Here is a 20118-nt window from a genome sequence, read left to right as displayed (position 1 = left end):
GGGGTTGCTCTTCTTTGACGTTCTAGAAAGAGGCCGAAAACACAAAACAGCAAACAGCACACATTTTCAAGAGAAAGTGCAGAGAGTTGATACGGAGGCGCCCCATTCATTCATGTGCATATATATGCCCCCTCCCCCAAAGCGGCAGATCCAAGACAGCAGCGACAGGAAAACGGCGCACTGGTGAAGTGTGGATGGCGGGGGGAAGGCGGTTTACCGACCATGAAAACGCAGTCAGCTGCTAGAGGCGGTCACGAGCATTTGTCTGCGAGCCTCCCTTATTGCTGCTCAGGTGAGGCATGCGCTGCTGCGTGTGTGTGTGCGTGTGTGTGAACCAGCCTTCACACTTTTGGTTGCTTCTGTTTGTCAGAGTGCAAAGTCGTTTAAAAAAAAAACAAAAGAGAGATGCACCGTTAGTAAAGTGGGTGTGCATGGGCGATCCCGACCCCCACACACCTCGAAAGAACGACAGACCAGTCTGAGGATCGACTAAAGAAACAAAAACAAAAAGATGCAAAGCAAAGAAACGGCTCATCCAAACCACTGGGGGGGGGGGAAGAAATAAGGTGTAGTAGCCCTCTATTATGCACATACACACACCAGTTACTCACACGCGTTGATTCCGAACAAAAGGCACCTTCGCCGTGCGGCACAAGCCCCAGGAGGGCAACACACACACACGAGGTGGTCCTGACATCTGCAATCACCCATTGCAGTGCACACTACGTCTTTTACTTGAGTGAATCGTACCAGCCATCCACGAGCGACAGCAAAAAACAAACACGAAAGAGAGCCCTGCAGAGAGAGAGAGAGAGACGGTTGACCCAAAGGCGATGCCTTACGGAGGCCCTTCTCCCAAACACTAAACATAAGGAGACAGGAGGAAATGCAAGACCAACAAGACGTACAAACTAACGCAGCCCTCTTCCCTCACTGAGCCACCGCTCAACCGCATGTGGAAAAGAAGCTCAAAGCAGAAAAGAATATACACACCGGAGATATGCCAGAGCCTGTTGCACCTGATTCCCCGTCTCTCTCTCTCTCTTTCACTCCCCTCCCTAAACAGGGAAACATCAACAGCAAAGGCGGCGCCAACGAAGTAAAGAGAGCGCAGAAGAGAAAAAAGGAAAAATCACACGAAGAGAATACAGGAAAAAGAGAGCCGAAATCGCGAGTCATCACCGGAGAGAGGAAAAAAATATACGCAAAGAAACAAAAAAAGAAGCTCATTCGGCACCAAAGGAGAATCACACGGCGCATCCGTACCGTTGCGCATCGTTTGGGGCTACGTAAGCGTGCGTGCCCTCTGTGAGTGTGTGGAAAAAAAAACACACACACACACATCTGCATACAGGCACAGGCACGTTGCTTTGCTCGGCGGCCACTGCAAGTTAAAGGGGAATGCACACACGCACTCATCGATGCAATGTCGAAAGCCTTGATAGCTTTCCATCTCTTTCTCTCTGGCAAAAGAAGAGCGGAAAGCAAACACTCTGTTTGGCGAGAGGTGCGGTGTAGCTATGATGGAAAGATATTCGACACCAGAAAGCTACTGCAGATGAAATGATCCCACACCTACCTCCCCGCAAGTCTTTCGAACAGTCACGGGTTCCTGGATGGACTGCAGACGATTGAGTCGGTGATCATCGGCTGAGCGCTGTTGTCGCCAATACCACTTTTTTCCCCTTTTCCGTTGCTGCTCCTGCGCAGCGCCAGCCTCACTTGTGCTTTCTGCCCCCTCCGCAGTTTCTCCACATGCACCATGGTCTCCCGCACCTTCAGATTGATTCTGTCGAAACAGCTACCCTACGACTTCGCCGCCCTGTCCCTTTTTGCGGCTGAAGCGGTCGCAGCATCAACGTGGTGGTGGCGCAAGGGCTTCTTCTTGCTCTTTACCAAGAAATTGCCAAAAAGCGCCAGGAGAGAGATCATGTACCACAGGAGGAGCTGCAGCAGGGCGGGGCTATACTTGAGATTCTCCCGCGGCACCCACACAAGGTCGTACGCCGACTGTAGACAGTTGAAGAAGAACTGCCACATTTGGCCTTTCGTAATGACGAACTTGAACCTGTTCAAGACGTTGCGGATGCTGCCGGTTGGGAAAAGTAGCGTAAGAAAGTAGTAGCCGTACATGACAACGTGGACGCCAGAGTTTACCATGGCGCTGTAGTACGACTCGCCGGCCGGAGCGGCCAGTGTCGCCAACCACCACAGCACAAAAATGGTCGAGTGGTGGTACACATGCAGGAAGGTCACCTGGTGGTGATTCTGCTTTAACAGCATGATTACCGTGTCCAACCACTCCACCACCTTCGAGACGTAGAATAGCCAGATGAGCTTCGCGATGCGCCACTCAGCCGGCGAGGTGCCGGCCGCATTGTTCCAGAGCGAGTACCCTGCGGCGCGCGCGCTGATCAGGAGGCCAAGGCACATATACAAGGAGAGAAGGTGGAGCCCGAGGTTGTGCACCAACCCAAGACTGCGGCACGAGAGCTTGCTGAGGAACGGACACAACACGCGAAAGGCGAGGATGAGGCAGAGGTAGGCTAGTATCGAGGCGACACCGTGCCATGGGTTCAGGTAGGGCAGGCGCTTCGCGAACGGATGGGCGTGCGCGTGCATCCACGACTCCACAAATGCGTACTGCGCCGAGCAGTACATCTTGACACTCCTCTCAAAAGCGTCCACAAAGGGCCCAAAGCAGCTGTACATGAGTGATGCAGACATTCTCAGGACCCAGTCAGGCAGCTCGATCGCTGCCGCGATCTTCTCTGCCCGCTCGATAGAAATCATGATCGTTTCCTGAATCGTCAGAAACGAAGAGAACAACTAGAGCGTTGTTAAGAGCGAGGTGAGGGCCAGATAAATGGAGAACAGCAAAGACCGTTGTAATGGGCAGGCCACATCAAAAAAAAGGATGAGAGTCTTCAAGTCGATCAAAGCACACCGGGAGGCACGGCAAGAGAAATGTGGCGTGACACTCCTCTCGCAGCAGCAACGAGGAGCGGGGCGAGCGAAGCGGAGAAACAATACGAGTAAAGTGCCTAGCGTGGTTCTCCACAGACACGGCCAACAAGAACGAGCAACAATGTAACGTAGAGAAACGAGAGAAAAGGGAGGAGGAAATGTTACCAGAGACGCACATGTACGCCACGTTAGTTAGGTCGACAAAGTGCTCAAGATCCTCTAATGCAAGGGAGATATTGCTAACGTACGTCGACGAAAGCTTCAATTGAAGGCAAATCTAGGGGATAGTAAAAAAAAAAAAAAGGTATACGGAGAGGACACAATTGGCCAGTGATTCTTCGGCTCTTTTGTTGCTTTACGCTTTTTTTTTTCTGCCCCTTCTCAGGCCTGTTGCCACTTTCCGCGTGCGCCCACTTCACGCGTGTTTATCAACAGGGCAATGGTCCAGAAAAGATTCGGCGCCTTGGTTCTGTGTCGCTGTACGAGCGTGAATCAGAGAGAGGAGAAGGAAGGAAGGGGGGGGGGCCAAAGGACGGTGTTGGTTAGTCGCTATACAGACAGGCAGACAGACCTCTACGTCTGTACACGTATGCCTGCCTGCTTGCCTGTATGGTGATGATAATAATGCGCCTACGGTCGGCAGGGGATCGCGATATGCCGAAAACACACCACAACACAACGATGCAGAAGGCGGACGTCTGAAATGGGAAAGCACCGTTTGATGTCAGTGGCAGACAAAGAGGCGAGGAAGGGTCTTCGAGAAAAAGAGGAAGAAACTGAGAGACCTTGGATTAGCTCTTCACGCACGGCGAACTTGACCACGGTGCAGAGGCAAAGGTGCTCAGGTAAAGTACAAGGGGAAAGAGATTCAGTGACGGGGAGAGCGGGGGAACAAACAGACAGGCACTGCCACCAGAAAAAAAAACACTAGGAAACCAAAAAGTGTCCTGCGCCGCTGAGATGTGTGCGCTAACCTAAGCGAGAGAAAGGAAGCGGGAGGCGCTCACCACCGACGCTGCGGTTGCACGAGTATGGGTACACGTGCGTGCCGACACTGGGTGCGAGCGTGCGGAAGAGTAATGGAGCGGTACGGAAAAGGCGGAAGGTGGCACAGGGGCAGAGTGACGATCGCTGCAACTGGGGTGCGACAGGCTCGTGGAAAGAGAGGGAGTAGGGAAAAGATGGAGAGAATGAGGCTAATCAGAGTTAAAGTTGTAGCTTGTTTGTGAAGAGATGTGGGTATCGGGCAAGCGATAAAAGTGTCCATCCATCTGGGGATCCCTTAGTGGGTGTGCTTGACTTAGCGCGATCAGAAGCCTCTCAACTCGCGCTGTACACCACTCTCAAGCGTTGCGATGTTTGTTTGACTCACACCGCCTTGGCGACTACACGCATGTGAGCTACAGTCTCTGTCATGTACTTTGCTTTATTATTAATCGCTTCAATAGGGGAGGGATGCAGAGCGTGACCGACCCGTCCCTGCCCTTCGGCATCAGGTCAGCTAACGTCTCGCGATCCCCCACCCACTACATGCATCTGACGACGATCCTGTGAATTCGAGGCGAAGAGAGAAGGTGAAGGGGGGGGGGGCAAACCACCACCCACGGCGCACGTCTTCCCTTTTCTTTTACTCCCCAGAGCGTTTATGCGTCAGTGAATTGAAACACACCGCTGCGCGTACCCGACATAACAAACAAACACCAACGCTGCACAGCGTCACGACCACCATCCTTGCCATCACCTCTGCCACCCTCGCCCTACGCGATATGCTGCTCACTCCCGCGCACAAAGAGCTCACAGCCTGCCCTTCTGAAAGGGTACAGGGGGGGGGGGGGGCAGCGGCAGATATCCGACGGGGAGTGGAGGGAAGCCTATACCGAGCAAGGTAGATGTGCGCAATCACATCACTGCGTGCACGATCATCCTATCAGATGGAGTGGGCCTCGAGCATCGAGCAATCCGTGAACCTCGTGAAGCATATCTGGCACAACGCTGAGTCGGACGCCATCATGGCTGCACCTCTCGTCCGTATAGGGACAGTCCAGCTCTGTCCGCCGATACCCAGAGTCCATGCACAGCCGTACCAGAGGGCAGACTCCAGGCTCTTGGCTTCTCCACAAAGAATGGAAGTGCTGAACCCTGAGATACAACCCACAGAGGTGGCCGGCATCTGTAAAGCATCAGAGGAACAGCAAGAGAAAAAACAAAACAAACCCCTCCCCCCCAAAAAAAAAGAAAAATGCCGAGAGCAGAGACGTGTACGGCAGCACAGAGGAGCCCAGTCCCCCCTCCACCCCCCGCACCCACACACACAAGGAAATCTAACGCGCACGGTAACGAAACGGAACAGCAACAACTGAAAAGCAAAATGCCCTATAGACCCGTATACATATATACGTATATATATATGTATATATGTATATCTTGATTAGCTGGCTGGTTGGTTCGTTGATGTTGCACGAGATGTGTGACACAAAGAGAAAAGGGTGAGAGGAGAGGTCCCCCGTTTCGTGCGGTGGCACCTGGCCTGAGTCCACCACGCACAGACTCGCCCCCTTCGTCTTCTCTATCCGCCGCACACGCACTGGAAAGAGAACTGATAACAAAGTAGAGACAAAAAGAAACAGAAAGCAGCAGTACTCACCGACACGCGCCTGAAAACAGGCATGGACACGCACACACACACACACACACACACGCTCCGCAGAGAACAAAGAAAAATGAAGCGACTGAGGCGATGGACATCCTCTTTCAGTCATGTCTCAGAGCTCACGGTAGCTACGCCTGCTTCCCTTTTCACCTTTTCCACGGTAAAGAGAGGAGTGAGCGAGGCCTCAAAAAACTGAGCCAGCTTCACCTCATCGCAGTGGGTCGTGTTATCATCACCGTTCGTGATTAGCAGCGGTGAAAAGGAAGGGATCTGCTTCTTCAACCATACGATCTCCTTGGACGACAGAGCAGCAATTGAGAAGGTGCCGACGCACTTCCACACATGTTCGTCCCGTGTGCGAGTTGCACTGTGCACACCACTGTCTGTTTCACTTTCCGTACCCGTCAACCCGCCATTCATGCTGCTTCCTGTCTCAGTGCCCCGACGGTCGACCGAAGTGGCGACCTTTGCGCTGTCGCAGTGCATAGCATTCAACTCATTGATCGACGCATTACCGCGGTGCTGAGCAAAACGCACGCGGGTCAGTATAAACGTCTCCAGTTTCATGGGGTCTGATACCAGCTTGGGATCAAGCAGAGGGCACCTTCGGCGGAACGTATTCAGAAACGACTCCGACGAATGACACTCCGGCGGCTGGGAGAGCTGCACTTTGCATTGCGTTGTAGCCAGCTGAGAGGCGAGGTCGACGGCAATCCATTCGCACACAAGACGGTGAACGTAATCGGCGTCTGTCGTGGAGTGCAGCTCTTGTCGAATAAAGAAAGAAACGTAACCAAACTTCTTCTCCAGTGGTTCCTTGTACATGTGCAGCTGGTGCGGGACAATGCGGCAGCCGGCACCTGCGAGGCGCTGCACTAGGTCGGAGTCCTTGTTGGGCACCACCCGTGCTGCAATTTCCCTGACGGGGAGATGAAACGGAACGTCGTGCAACACACAGTGGTAGTAATGGGGGCACGTGACCTGGTCTAGCTCCAAAGAGTGATGCTGTGCCGACGCGTCCATCGCTGAGAGGCAGACGCGTGCGTCTCTCTGCGGAGGTGGGGGTACCAGTGCGAAAGGCTGCACTGTTGCAGGTCTAGTGCGAGGGAAACAAGTCACGGAGAAGGGACAAAGTGGCAAAGGAGTGAATGAAAGCGGTAAAACGGACACGGAGAAGGAGACCTTTAGTGAGGAAGGTCAGTGATGCTCACGGCACCTGCGAGGTAAGAAGAAACGAAGGTGCTAACACAACCCAACCAGAACACCTCCGAAGAAGCGGCGTACGAAAGATGCGTGACGTCGATAGAGAGAGAGAGCGAGAAGCCCGTGAAGAAGAGACAGCGGCAAATTCATGGAAAGAAGAGGAGAGGAAAGACGAGGTCGGAATGGTAACACAGAAATCACCGAATAGGGAAAACATATGGCCGAGGAAGAGCGAGAGTGGGGGAGGTGGTGGTGGTGGTGGTGCAGGCTAGCGAACATAAACAAGGCATGGCGCCCCCCAATCGGATTGGCGGAGGTGGTTTGGCAAATAGGAGGTGCAGGTAGAAGAGGCCAATGCGAACGGAGGAGGGGAGGGAGTGCAAAGCCTATCAGGCGAGTCCTTGAGTGTGATGTATGACAAAGGTGATCGACGAGCGCGATAACGCAGTGGATGGTCTCATGCCACCAATGCATGCGTTTGTGTTTGTATATGTATTCTGTGGTGGACGTGCTCCCCATACAGAGTAGAACATGTTGGGAGGGAGGGAAAAGGGGGGCATTTAACGAGGAGGATACGTGCACGGGGGGGGGGACTCAACTGCGAGATCTCTACATGATAAGCGATACAAAGAGAGGAGGAGGAGGTACGATGTACTGGAAGCGGAGTTCAACGGACGTGTGGAAGAACATGCACACCGCATTCACGTCCAGCCTCTCATTTCGGCTACCCGAAACAGCGTCTAGCGTACCGGTGAGGGAAAACTACCTTACAAGCTAGCCCTGTTCCTGCGCACGCGCCTGGAAGTGCAATTGACCCTCTTAGAGTACCCCCAAAAGAAAACAGTTGTGGCCGAGACACCCAGCATCCGTGGTATGCGCCACTACACCTTCTCATTCTCCGCGCTTCTGGGTGTAGCGCTGTCACACGCTTCACAACATCTACAACGCAATTCAGTGCCTGAGAACGTCCTTTTTTTGGGGGGAGGGGGGGGGGGTTCCAACGTGTCCGTCCTCTGCCGCACAGCACAAGCTAAACATCACTCTGCCCCTTCCCCCACCCAACCGACGGTCTCCCACAAGCCCATCGTGTGGTGTTGAGCAACAGCAGCTACGCATTGGAACAATGCGTCAGCGATGTCATTAAAGGCTGGCCCCTGTCTCAACCTTCGCCTACCACCCGCACCGCAGGACGCCCCACAGCCGCTTTCCTTGTGCCGGTCGCCATCTGGGGTATCCCCTCACTGGGTGGCACACTCAGGCCCCCCACAGCAGTAGGTAGCGAGGGGACGGGTGGGATGAACTCGAGTACCGTTCACGCGTCCTCCATCGCATGGAGGGCGCAAGCGTGTGTTCACGGCCGCAGTTCTCGCCAACGCACCACCATCTCCAGGGCTTGACCGCTGACATCCGTAGCGATTCATCGCTCGGACCTCCCCTGCGTCGTCGCCACCTGGCCCTGCCACCGCCCAAAGTGCTTCTGCACTGGCAGGGATAGGGAAGAGAGGGGGGAGGGCTGCTTGGCTTCCCCCTCCCCCCATCGAGCGAGTACAGGACCCTGAGATCTCACACAGAGGGGGGGGTCCCCTGCCATCAGAGCATTGGAGTCAGCTCGGCGTCCACATGCACCTCAGGATCCCCACCTATTAGACTTTGTCCGGGCCTTTGACCATGCGTTCACAACGTTAAGCGTTCCTTTCATTGAGTGCACGTCGCCGCCGTTGCGGCGTAGCTCCTCGTAGAGACGGAGAAGAAACCTGGAGGAGGCATCAGTGTCACCGGAGCCCTCGGCAGCCAGTACCGACTGCGGTGGGTGACTGCGAGCTTCCACGAGGAGGACCTCGTACACGCGGGGGGTGCCACGAACATCACTGGCAATCATTTCTTCATACAGTGCCCACATTACCTCCCACTGGTGCACGTAGCGGGCGCGGTGGATGAGCAACTCGTACGTTTTTCCGTTTGGCCAAGTAGACCATCGCGGAGGAAGAATAGGGCCTGAGGCTGAAGAGACCTCGGTGATGGCGGACACTGACCGTGGTGTGTGTGTCTCTGCACTACGGAGTATCTCCGGCCACTCAGTTTCTGCGACAACGGCGTTGCCACGAAGCTGCGTTAGCGCTGTATCAAACTGAAGCCAGTGCGACTTGGCGCGAAGCAGGTAGAGCAGTTCATTGAACACATCGGCTGTGCGCTGCGTCTCGGGACACGCTGCAAACCATGCCATACCGGCCTTAATGCGCTCTTCTTTGTAGGCCTCGTAGGACGTCTTGGTCCGTGAAGGGTCGACCGAGGTGCTTGGGTAACCAGACGCCGAAACGTCCTTCACTGTGCCTCTGCTTTCCTCGATGCCCGTAGGCTGGGGCGAGGTAGCTCCTCCGGTTTGGTGCCCTGCTAGCTCCTCGGCTGTGTGTCCTGGCAGCACATACTGGGGGTTGTGCAGTGCCGCGATGAGGCTTGCGTATGTGATGGCCTCTTTTTCAATGTTCAGCTTCGCCATCATATGCAGAACGCGGTTGGTCCCCTCGAAAGTGCGTGCACGGCGGAGCAGTCCATTAAAGTCGCCAACCACAACCGCGGCTTCATCGGTGTCAGTGACCAACGTCGCATTCGCTCCGTCGTCGTCGTCGTGAGCCGCACCGGGGTCCGCTGATGTGTGTCTGCCATCGCAGCCCTGCTCGGTGCGCCTCAGCGCCTCGGCGATTCGAATGCCCTCAGCGACACGACGGTTTACGTCAGTCAACTTGAACTTTCGTGCTGCAGCGGCCTGCGCCAGCCCCTTCATCAGTTCGCGCCGAATATCCTTCTGATGGGACGTCGCCTCTGCCACAGAAATGTCAGGACTCACCACCGTGGCTATCATGACCTCCGTCGGTTGTGCCGTGCGACGGAGCAGGGCCATCAGCGCGTTGGCTGTGCGCTCTTCCAGCTGGTACTCTACGAACCCGATATGCTGCATAACAGACCAGACCCGGAGCAGCTCCTCCACGTGCCCCGCCTCGAGGAGGCACTTCCACAGCAGGTAGTAGTGCTGGCCAGTCCACCGCATAATACCCCGCATGTTCTTGACGTTTGCCGCGCGCGTCAGATGCGCCGCACGATCTCGCGGCTGTCTCGGAGGGAGGGAGGCCAGCATCTTGCGCATCGCCCCAAAGCACTCCAATTCCGGAGTGGTGCTTGAGGCTACGCTACCCGAGTCCGATGCGGTGACGGCGGCCGCACTTTTTGCGGTGCCGTCGGGGACCAGCACTTGTCGACATGCCTGGTCCACGGCGTTTGTGAAAAGTTGTAGGGCTCGCACTCCCTGTCCGTCAGCTACGCAGTCCTTCAGCATATCCAGTAGAGAGTAGCGGGTGGCTGAACCATCTCGACCGAAAAAGTGATGTGAACGCTGAGTCGGTGGCGGCGGTGGTTGCTGACCGGGTACTGGAGAGTGGTTGTCGCGACGGCTCTGCGGCGATGATGCAGAGTGAGAAGCAGGTGCAGGTTCGCAAGGGATTCCATCTGACGATAGCGCAAGAGGCGGCGCTGGAGCTGGCTTAGCATGCTGAGGAGCTGCGCTCGTGTTGACCTGCTTCTCCAGCCTCGCCTCTAGTTTCTCCAAACGTTGTTGAGACAAATGGCTAGCACTGCGCTCACGGGCGATGGCGGACTGTGTCGCCCTTGCCACCGCCTCAAAGTCCATCGTAGCAAAGTTCAAGCCGAGGTCGAGAGAAGCAGCCGGGTGGGATACGCCCAACCCGCTGTTGGTGATCGGCGGCGGGTGTGCCTGCGTCTGCTGCGGCTGCTCTGGTATGGGCGACTGCGAAGGACTGCTGCACCATCGATAAATGTTGGTATAGGCAGAAGACCCGACAGAGAAGCCCGGCAAGCACCGGTTAAACGACTTTAGAAGAGGCATCTTGTCAGTGTCTGCGTAGGATACGCGGGGGCAGAAAACTCCAAGATAAATTTTTTGCTGTCGGTGGTGCAACATGCTTGTCCTTTCGCAGAGGGAGCGTAGAACAAACTGCGGGCGACCGAAACGGAGAGGCGAACATATGGAAAGGAGAAAAGCGGATTGGAGTGGGGTGAGAAGGCACGCCACGAAAGAGAAGGGAAAGGGAAAGAGAAAGGCGGTCAAAGACATGAGGAGCAAAGGTGTCCTGGAGAGACATGTGCATGCAGAAAGGTTAGCGCCGTCAGAGCAAAGAGTAAGATGGCCACTCCCTCTACGGAAACGCGCCATACTCATGCCTATCTGTGCGCCTCTGTCCACGAGAGAAGCGGAGCGGAGTAAGAGGCAGAGTATGTAAGGCGATGCGAAAACAACTCTCACACATCCTGCGGAGGCAAGGGAGGACTCGCGCCAAGAGGGTGGCCTTCAAACGGTATGAAGACCCCTCACTACTGCGCAGGAGACAAACAACGCGTCTGTTCTTTCCCTTTCAGCGAAAAATCAGAGGCGTCTCCCCTGTGCTGTTGCTCTTGAATGTCGGCATGCATCGTGTTTCACTCTAAGGGAAGGGATGGGGAGGGGGGGGGGAAGGCGGCATGTCAGCATGCCAGCGTGTATCTCGTCCTCCACTCTCTTTCTCTCCTGTGTGTGAACGCCTCGCTTCATAACAGCGGAAAAGAGACGAGGAAGGAGGGGAGGGGAAAACATCTAAGGGGGAGGGGGAGAGGTGGGGAGGGGCTACACAACGCATAAAGGCAAAACAAAAATGGATCCCAGCAGCGACGGTGGCCCAACATCTCCGACGGGACAACAGAGTATACCGCAACGCTAGCTGGGAGAGCAAAACAAGCCAGAACAGAATCTGCTCCCCTCCCCATGCGCAGCCGAGGAGGGAGACAACAGACACGAAGTCCCCCTTCTGTCCCAGACAAACAACACCCCTCAAACAAATTCAAGACAGCATCGTCATCGCAAATTAATGCGAGGCGAATGCATTTCTGCAGTAACAGTAGCAGCGTGCGCGACTACGCAGAGGAGGTATCGCAAAGAAGGGGGGTGGGGCTGATGGGGGACGGCACGCCGCAGACGTCGTCCGACATTCACGCGACGATGCGCGTATCCACATCCTCACGTGCCTGTCCCAGCTTCAGACTCGTTATGCTTGGGTTCAGTGTGCATCGGCAGATCGTTACGCTTTGCTGTCCTTTGCACCACGCCGCGGTAGCCGCATCGACTTGGCCGTGCAGAACTTTTTCACTGACCTCTTGCCACGCATGGACGGCGGAGCCTTCTTTGCAGCCTTCTGTTTGGTGGTGGATATGGCTGAGCCTTCATTCTTTGGGGAGGTGGTCGGCGACTTCTTCGCTGTTTTGGTAGACTTGGCAGATGACTTGGGAGAGGTCCTGCGAGGGTTGCGCTGCCGCTTCGCCTTCGCCGGAGACGGTTGCTGGAACAGTGCCTTCTGAAGCTCAGCAGACAGACACGTAGAGACCTCCAACTGACGGCGGCCACCGACAGGCGTGGAGGACAGGGCCTGGGGTGACACGACAACCTCCTCCGACGCATGCATGGTCGATACCTTCGTGCGCGCAGCAGCTCTTCCACTGCCACGCGGCGACGCTGACTGGCTGCCGCTGCCACGTGGCGCGGGAGATTCTGCGGTGGACACGGTTGCAGTTGCGGGGGACTGATCCCCACCTCCACGCTGCACAACTGTTTTCGCCGTGTTGCTGGCAACGTCCTTCATGACGGCTCGGTGCATGCGGCGAACCGAACATTTGCGCGCCTTTTTCGCACTGGAGCTGGCCAGACCCTCCAGGTACTGAATGTAGTAGTCGTAGTTGTGGTATGTACGCCGCGGTCGTTTCGAGACACGCTGAGAAATGGTGGACACGAGGCCGAGCGTCGAGTCCCCGTCGGAGACGCCACTGAATCGACCGGCTGATGAGCCTAGAGACGGTCGGCAATCACCCAAGTCTGCTGAGGCTGCCGCTGCAACTTCCTCTGCCTCCTCTATACGGGCCACCTCGGCGATCACCTCGGCCGGTAGCATGTCCAGTAGCTCCTCCGCTTGGCTTTTACGCCCGCGTGTCGAGCTGCGAGGGGTCTGCGACACGTCAGAGATGGGCGTTGCAGCGACGCGCAGCGACTTGGCACCGGATGAGGCGCTACCATCCATGGTAAGCGCAATGCTTGCCGGCGTCGCTACAGCTATCTGCCGGGCGGCAGCGAGTGGCGTCTGCGCGCTGCGGCTGCGTTTACGACTGATGGACGGAGACATAGGGCCTACCGGTCTTGCGGGGTCCCCCGCTGGACTTGTCAAGGGGTGCTCCGTGTACACCACAGTGCCACCTTGCGGGGACACTGTAATTGTCTGTGGTCGAAGCGGCTCGATGAGGTCCATCCAGTCGTTCTTGGGATCAAACAAGTCCGCTTGCAGACTTGTGTCCTCGTCGTGCTGCATGGCTGTTGTGCAGCGTTTTGGCGGCTGCACGCCAGTCCAAGACAGTTGTGCGGGCATGACGTCGCCCTTGAAAGCAGAGGCGCACGGAGCACGCCACCCCGGTGCCGGGCTGCGCGAGTGTGGATGCGTGTGCGACACCCGCATCACCTTTTCGAGTGGCACCTGTGAGCGTAGAGAGACAGGGCGCGGCAGCGGCGACTCACGGTGCGCGCTGCAGGCGTTGCTTGCCGGACCTCCCTCACTGGTGAGAAACCGCTCCTGTTGCAAGGGGTGCCGCCGCGGGGGGGTCAAAGTGCAGGGCACTTGCACTGGGGCAGTGCTAGGGGCGGAAACGGTGGGCATCGGCTCGTGCGGATGCTGAAGGAGTGGCTGAGGGGTTTTCGTCGGATGCACCAGGATGAGACTGCTGCGACGAGCCATTTCCTCATCCTCGGGGTCTCTCTCCACTGCAGCGGTGTAGCTACTTATCGGGTCCTGCTGCTCATGAAGCGATGCGCTGACAGCAACGTCCCTCTGCTCGAGTGAGACATCAGCAGATGTAGTGTCCCCTTCCTCCAACGACGTCGCTGGAACAGGTAGTGGGGACCGCAGCTCACTCACTTGTAGTGGCGGCGGCGGCGTGCAAGTTCGACTGCGCCCTTCCGCGATGGCGGCCACCTCACGCTGCAGATTGTAGAACTGTGGAGGCACATGCGCGGACTCGAGCTCGGGGATGGGCAGCTCTGGGCTTCCAGTAGCCCTTTTTGCTGCCGCTAGACTCTCCAGAGCCGGCGTTGGAGGGGCGCTCACGCAATCGAAGAACATCGCCGAGGCTACGGCGAGTTCTGAAGGTACTGGAGAGACTACAGACGGTGATACTGTCCCTTGAGGAGAGGATACATGAGTATCGTGGATGGCTTTCATGTGGACCGCTTCTGCCACCTTCACAGCAAAGACGACGCTCTCGCGTGGCAGTGCGGGGTTTCCCCCTCTGACGAGATACCAGACACGCGCGGCGCGCGGGAAGAACGGGTCAGGTAGCGCTGCTTGCGCTCGAGGGTCCCCAGCACCGTGTCTCCATCGTCCGCCGTGACCACCGTGTGACGCGGAGGCGTTATCACCGCGCATCGCCTGAAACCCTCCACAGACAGCCGCGTGCTCCACCCCTCCCGCCGGCAAGCATGAGGCTTACGCGCTCGGCGTCGCCTTGCTCTTCTTGCCGCCCTTCTTCTTCGTGATCGCCTTGTGGAGGCTCGGCACAACGCCGCTGCGCGACAGGGTCACGTGCTTCAGCAGCGAGTTAAGGTCCTCGTCGTGGCGCACGGCCGTCATCATGATGCGAGGGGTCAGGCGGTGCGGCTTCTTCGGGCTCTGCGCAGCAGCCTTCACGGACAGCTCCAGCAGCTCCGCAGTCAGGTACTCCACCACGGCGGCCATGTACACGGCGCCAGAGGCACCGATGCGGCGAGCATACTGTCCACGGCGCAAGAGCGAGCCGACGCGGCCCACAGGGAAGATCAAGCCAGCCTTGGTGGACTTGGAGCCACTCTTGCGGGAGGCCTTCTTGGCGCTGCGAGGAGTGGCCATGGCTGGAGAGGGAGAGGAACGAGAAGGGGGCTGGTGTGGCGGCGCGCACGAGTGCTGTATAGGCGTATGAGCGTGTGAGGGAGAGGGGGGGAAGACAGCGAACTGCACCACAGTCGCACGAGAGGACCGACGTAGTGGCCGAGGGGAGAGAGGAGTGAAGAGGAGGTGGTGAGGTGCAGACCAAGCACGTCAGAGGCAGCGAGATGGGCGGACTCAGTAGCCGCAAGAAGCAGTGCTGCTGCAGCGTCTGTCGTGCGCGCAGCGCATCATTCAACTCACGTGGAACAGAGCTCGAGAGCGCTCCTGGGCGAAAGCCTGCCCCGGTCAAACCGAGAGAGCCGCGGCTCATCGTGGTGATGTGAGTTTGGTCCGAGCCTACCCTGACTCATACCCCGTGCGGAGGAGAAGACAACATACAGGAAAACAGAGGAAGAGAGAGTCAAGTGGTCATCTGAGAAGCCACATGGGGAAAAACAAGTGTCTCTATGGAAGCATAATGCGCCTCAGCACCTGCTCCAGCGAGGGCACACACACACAGCCGCGTGCTCCACCCCTCCCGCCGGCAAGCATGAGGCTTACGCGCTCGGCGTCGCCTTGCTCTTCTTGCCGCCCTTCTTCTTCGTGATCGCCTTGTGGAGGCTCGGCACAACGCCGCTGCGCGACAGGGTCACTTGCTTCAGCAGCGAGTTAAGGTCCTCGTCGTGGCGCACGGCCGTCATCATGATGCGAGGGGTCAGGCGGTGCGGCTTCTTCGGGCTCTGCGCAGCAGCCTTCACGGACAGCTCCAGCAGCTCCGCAGTCAGGTACTCCACCACGGCGGCCATGTACACGGCGCCAGAGGCACCGATGCGGCGAGCATACTGTCCACGGCGCAAGAGCGAGCCGACGCGGCCCACAGGGAAGATCAAGCCAGCCTTGGTGGACTTGGAGCCACTCTTGCGGGAGGCCTTCTTGGCGCTGCGAGGAGTAGCCATGGCTGGAGAGGGAGAGGTTAGGGTGGGCAATAAAGCTCTGCGCAGATGATGATGGAGAATGACGCGAGCATGGTTGAGTGAGTTGATGGGCCACATGAACACACGCGCACGCACGACCACAGATATGGAAGGAGGAGGGCAGAGAGGGGGGGAAAGGGGAAGGAAGAGCGGTGAAGTAAGAGAAGAGTGGCGTGGCCGCGTCATACTGCCGCTTTGGCTACGGAGTACTTCCACGCCGTGGAGCAAAAAATCCGTTGCGCTGGTAGAGTTTCCGAAAGAGGTTTTCGACTGTACGCATGATGGCGGTCATGATGCGGGTGTGGCTGGGACCCTCACTGTCGGTACTTTGGTCAGTGACAGCAGAAGCGCACTTTATGTCGGGGGGACGGGGTCAGTCTTTTACGTCCTCGACGACGAGCCAAGTCCTTTGCGCGCACACACACGCACGCCCATACGCCCTCTTCACGTTCCTCAGGAGGGCAGGAGAGGAAGGTGTGACGTGGCTTTGGGAGAGAGCCGAGGAGGGACCTGGTATCCCACGGAGTTGTAGCAGCCACAAATCATTTTCTAGTTTGATTGCTCCTCCGCACTGCATCCGACGCACCTCCTCGCTCTTGCTTCAGTACTGTAGGCAGAGGAGAGAGAGAGTCGATGCCGTGAACGCAGAGTGAATGAACGTTCAGAGGTGAACACATTCGCTCTACCGCGTCCAGCTGCTTCCCTTGCACAAGCACAGGACTGACGGGTCGCATTTCTGATCAATACAAGCACTGCCGCCTCGCTCCTCCCCCCACCGCTTGTGTGTGCGCGTCTCTACTGCCACGTTAGTCCGCAATCTGCCCAAGCTCCTCCTCCGTTAGGGGCACGGTGATAGGGGCCACGATTGCGTTTGTCACCCGGGTGAACTCCTCCGTGTCGAGCCTGCACTTGCAGTCCACGTGGCCACCGCCGACGTAGAAGATCGGTGGGGTCAACTTGGTAACACCGGCGCTCAGGATCACCGGAATCGGGACAGAAGTGCCGAACGGGGCAACGGCGCCGCTGCGCACCCCCGTCAGCCGCTCCGCCTCCGCCGGGTCCGCCAGCCGGAAGTTGAACTTCTTCTTCCCTATGCCGGGGTTTAGCTCGTGAATCACGCGGCCGACCATATCCGAGTTGAAGCGGTCCACGTACTGGTACACGACAAGGTAGTAGCGCGAGTTTCGGTGGTCGGCGCAGTTGTTGTTCGTGCAATGCGTGTTCTCCATTAAGATCGTCTTGCATAGATGACGAATGCTCGGTGCCTGCAGGGCGTCGCGCCGCCACTGCAGGTTCTCCTGATAGTAGTTTAACGGGACCCATATGAACTCGGCAGAGTACAGCCCATTCTCTAGACAATAGCGCCGCAGCTTTGCCACCTCCAGCGGATCCTTCGGGTCGGGCTGCAGCGCCGACAGGTCGAGCGGTGCCTTGAGAGCGCTACTCGTACCGCTGGATGACACGCCAGAGGAGGCGGCACCAGCAGCGGCTTCACCAAGGGCAGCGTTTCGCAGCTGCTGCTGTAAGCGCTTCAGGTCAGCCTCGATTGCGTCAAAGCGCCTCACCAGTTGAGCTAGGCGCTGCCCCACTGACGATGCTGTAGCGGCTGACATTGATGGAAAGGAAGAAAAGAGACGACGAGGGGGGTTGGCGAGGGCGAGTGACAGGAGGGTGATGAGGTGTAAACGGGGGGGGGGTGTAGGGAGAGGGGTTGCAGCTGAGCAGCGAAAGGGAAAGAGGGCGACGTGCCGTACGTTCCGTCGGAGTGACCTGCGCACAGGACACACACACACACACGTACGAGCCGCACACATGACATCATGAAAGGGAGAGAGAGAGAGGGCAGAACAGATCCAGTGGGATGGGTGAGGATCACAGGAAGGGTGGGTAAGGAAGGAGAAAGAGATAAAGGGTTACACTTCAACGCACGCCTCATCCGCACGTGTCATGAATCACAGGAGCTGCTACACACGCGTAGTGGATGCAGCATGGTCCTCTCCACCATGAAAAAGCGGCAGCTACAGCAACGACAGTAGCGCTTCCCGCCTTCTTTTCAGAGCCTAGTGTGAGCGTGGGTCGTCGTGAGTGGAACGAGTGTACTATCACGCACAGTCACGGCAGTTTGCTCCCCCTCTCCCCCCCCCGCGCCTCCACAACTGTCGCTCTTGTCGAGGTCGATGCAGCAGTCGCTCCTCCTCCGTGCGTGTGCGTGTGTATCTGGACGTATGTATCGGGAGGAGGAGAATGTTTGCCGCTCTGCTACGCCCCGACAGGAAAAGTTGAGTGGAAACCAAAATAAGAGGAGTTTGCAGCCATCCAGGAAGAGAGAGAGTGTCGGGCGCAACTCTCTCTTCTCCTCTCTCCTCCTCCTCCAAACACCCCTCTGCCTCCGCCACCCCAGCCCAGCTCTAACGTTCGTACTCCGTCACCAGGGCCTCTATGATGTCACTATTCAGTACCTTCCATGAGCGATGTTCGTCATAGTTGGTGCTATACACTGCACCTGCCACCTGTGCGACCACACCACCCTTGCCGTCGCTGCCATCTCGAGCAGCAGGCGCCGACGCCACGATACCGTCTACGTATTCCAAGAGGTGGCACATGGTAGGGAAAGCAGCCACCGCCGCTATCGCCTTGCGCTCCGAGAAAGTGAGCACCTCCGTGAGCATGCTCGTGTACAGAGCATGAAAGTCGCTTGGGATGACCTTGCGCTGTGTGTCGCACCGTACGTCAGCGGCACCAACCATGCTCGTCGGTTCTGCCTCGCTGTCGCAGAGAGACGTAGAACCGACTGCTGCTGCGGAGGTGGACCACACCTTGAGCAACTTGTTACCCAGCGCGGCGATCATCTGCGTTGCCTGCTGGGCGTGGGCAGCGGTAGCGCATAAGCCTAGTTCCACAGGCACAACGTGTGACCTCCTCCGTGCATCTGCGCCATTGGTGCTGCAATCGGCTAGGGGCTCCTCCACATCGCCGGCCTTCGACATCACTCGTCGTGCAGCGCACCACGCGGTGGCAGCGCTGAAGAGAGCAGCGGCCTCGGCGCCTGTTATGTTCATGTTCGTGCTGTTCAGTCCGCTCAATGCAATCGTGGCGTTCGGCACAACAATCATGTGCATGTGTACGACCCCGGCGTCAACGCTGCCGCGTCGCACTGGGCGAGTATGCGTGGTGGCGCATGCCTGGTTGGTGCTTGGCCCCTTCGTGTCCGCGCCAGTCAGCGTGGACAAGGTGTCACTCCCACATGCAACGCCCTCCTCTTCCTCCCCTTGCAGCAAGCTTTCAACAACGGCATCGAGGTACCAGCCAAGTGGCCCTGCACCGCTCACGTGCGGTGGACACCGGCGCGCCATCGCGGCCGACAGCATCTGCGGCACCTGCTGTGCATCCAGCACCACCACCACGTATGTGTTCCTTGTCAACGCTGAAGTCAATGCAGGCGGGAGTGCACTATTGCTGTCAGCGTGCGAGGTGCTGGGCCTTAGGCGCAGTACCACCGTCTGCGAGACGGCGTTCACCTGGCGCACGCCATGCACGCAGGTGCGAGATGGAGGGTTCGGAAACAACGTTGTATGCGCTGCCGACGGAGTCACATAGAACCCACCAGCGCAGTTGGAGTCAGCGTGTGGCAGGCAGAGGAGGCCGTCAAAGCTGACGGCCAGATCCGTATCAACAGCGATGTGAAGCGTGCAGCGTGGTGGTGCTGCCATCCTGGTGAGACACACGCACACACGCCTTTCTGGGGGAGGCGCATTCGAGTACGCACATACATCTTAGAGCGCGTGTAGACACGCAAGCAAGCGAGAGAAAGAGAGGGGGTAAGGGGGTGAAGCTAAAGCGAAAAGAGGGGTGTGGGTGCATTGGCGGTACCTCGTGGAAACACCTGAGCTCATGACACAGGATAAGTCGGCATTCGAGTCAATTATGCTCAAGAAGAAACAGCGAGAACGCGCGCACCAGTGCAAGGGGCTCGCGCTACAGCCTTGTTAGCCTCCTCTACCATGGTTGAGCACACACACACTCAGGCATGGCAGGGGTGGCATTTGGCTTGGTAGCACAGAGAATGGGCCCAAGAAGGAAGCGAGGTGGAAAGGGAAACAACGAATCCCTCGTGATGGTCTCGGTAAAGAGCGTGAGACGCGCACTGACGTTTGAGAAAGGCTCTACGATGAGGAGGAGGGGGGAAGGTTGGTGTCTGATGAACGAAACCAAACGGCCAGTGGGTGGCCGTAGCTCTGTCTGCCACTCGTCGAGGCATCTACACGGCAACGTTTTTTCTCACCAGCTCCTTGCTATTGAAAAGAAGAAGGTGCACCGGGCCACCACACGTAGCGCCTCCCTG

The 20118-nt window shown here is 57.4% G+C and overlaps 8 protein-coding genes across 8 annotated transcripts; all 8 read right to left on the bottom strand.

Annotated features, from left to right (window-relative positions):
- Positions 1-1806: 1806 nt before the first annotated feature.
- LBRM_32_1310 (long chain polyunsaturated fatty acid elongation enzyme-like protein) lies at positions 1807-2793 on the bottom strand (the record flags this gene model as incomplete). The annotated part of the gene is made up of 1 exon (XM_001567438.1): positions 1807-2793. The coding sequence occupies one exon, from the start codon at positions 2791-2793 to the stop codon at positions 1807-1809; it is 987 nt and encodes a 328-aa protein (XP_001567488.1).
- Positions 2794-5722: 2929 nt separating this feature from the next.
- On the bottom strand, positions 5723-6640 carry LBRM_32_1300 (conserved hypothetical protein; the record flags this gene model as incomplete). The annotated part of the gene is made up of 1 exon (XM_001567437.1): positions 5723-6640. One exon carries the CDS (start codon positions 6638-6640, stop codon positions 5723-5725), a length of 918 nt encoding a protein of 305 aa, XP_001567487.1.
- Positions 6641-8447: 1807 nt separating this feature from the next.
- On the bottom strand, positions 8448-10718 carry LBRM_32_1290 (conserved hypothetical protein; the record flags this gene model as incomplete). The annotated part of the gene is made up of 1 exon (XM_001567436.2): positions 8448-10718. The coding sequence occupies one exon, from the start codon at positions 10716-10718 to the stop codon at positions 8448-8450; it is 2271 nt and encodes a 756-aa protein (XP_001567486.2).
- A 1225-nt stretch (positions 10719-11943) lies between these two features.
- LBRM_32_1280 (conserved hypothetical protein) lies at positions 11944-13638 on the bottom strand (the record flags this gene model as incomplete). The annotated part of the gene is made up of 1 exon (XM_001567435.2): positions 11944-13638. The coding sequence occupies one exon, from the start codon at positions 13636-13638 to the stop codon at positions 11944-11946; it is 1695 nt and encodes a 564-aa protein (XP_001567485.2).
- A 747-nt stretch (positions 13639-14385) lies between these two features.
- On the bottom strand, positions 14386-14784 carry LBRM_32_1270 (putative histone H2A; the record flags this gene model as incomplete). Its single annotated transcript, XM_001567434.1, has 1 exon — positions 14386-14784. One exon carries the CDS (start codon positions 14782-14784, stop codon positions 14386-14388), a length of 399 nt encoding a protein of 132 aa, XP_001567484.1.
- A 575-nt stretch (positions 14785-15359) lies between these two features.
- LBRM_32_1260 (putative histone H2A) lies at positions 15360-15758 on the bottom strand (the record flags this gene model as incomplete). The annotated part of the gene is made up of 1 exon (XM_001567433.1): positions 15360-15758. The coding sequence occupies one exon, from the start codon at positions 15756-15758 to the stop codon at positions 15360-15362; it is 399 nt and encodes a 132-aa protein (XP_001567483.1).
- Positions 15759-16582: 824 nt separating this feature from the next.
- On the bottom strand, positions 16583-17590 carry LBRM_32_1250 (conserved hypothetical protein; the record flags this gene model as incomplete). Its single annotated transcript, XM_001567432.1, has 1 exon — positions 16583-17590. The coding sequence occupies one exon, from the start codon at positions 17588-17590 to the stop codon at positions 16583-16585; it is 1008 nt and encodes a 335-aa protein (XP_001567482.1).
- Positions 17591-18184: 594 nt separating this feature from the next.
- Positions 18185-19486, bottom strand: LBRM_32_1240 (conserved hypothetical protein; the record flags this gene model as incomplete). Its single annotated transcript, XM_001567431.1, has 1 exon — positions 18185-19486. One exon carries the CDS (start codon positions 19484-19486, stop codon positions 18185-18187), a length of 1302 nt encoding a protein of 433 aa, XP_001567481.1.
- Positions 19487-20118: the final 632 nt, after the last annotated feature.

The sequence above is a fragment of the Leishmania braziliensis genome, chromosome 32, assembly GCF_000002845.2.
Source record: "Leishmania braziliensis MHOM/BR/75/M2904 complete genome, chromosome 32".
Classification (NCBI taxonomy): Eukaryota; Euglenozoa; class Kinetoplastea; order Trypanosomatida; family Trypanosomatidae; genus Leishmania; species Leishmania braziliensis.
The sequence above is the reverse complement of the archived record's forward strand: the minus strand, read 5'-3'. Positions and strand labels throughout refer to the sequence as shown.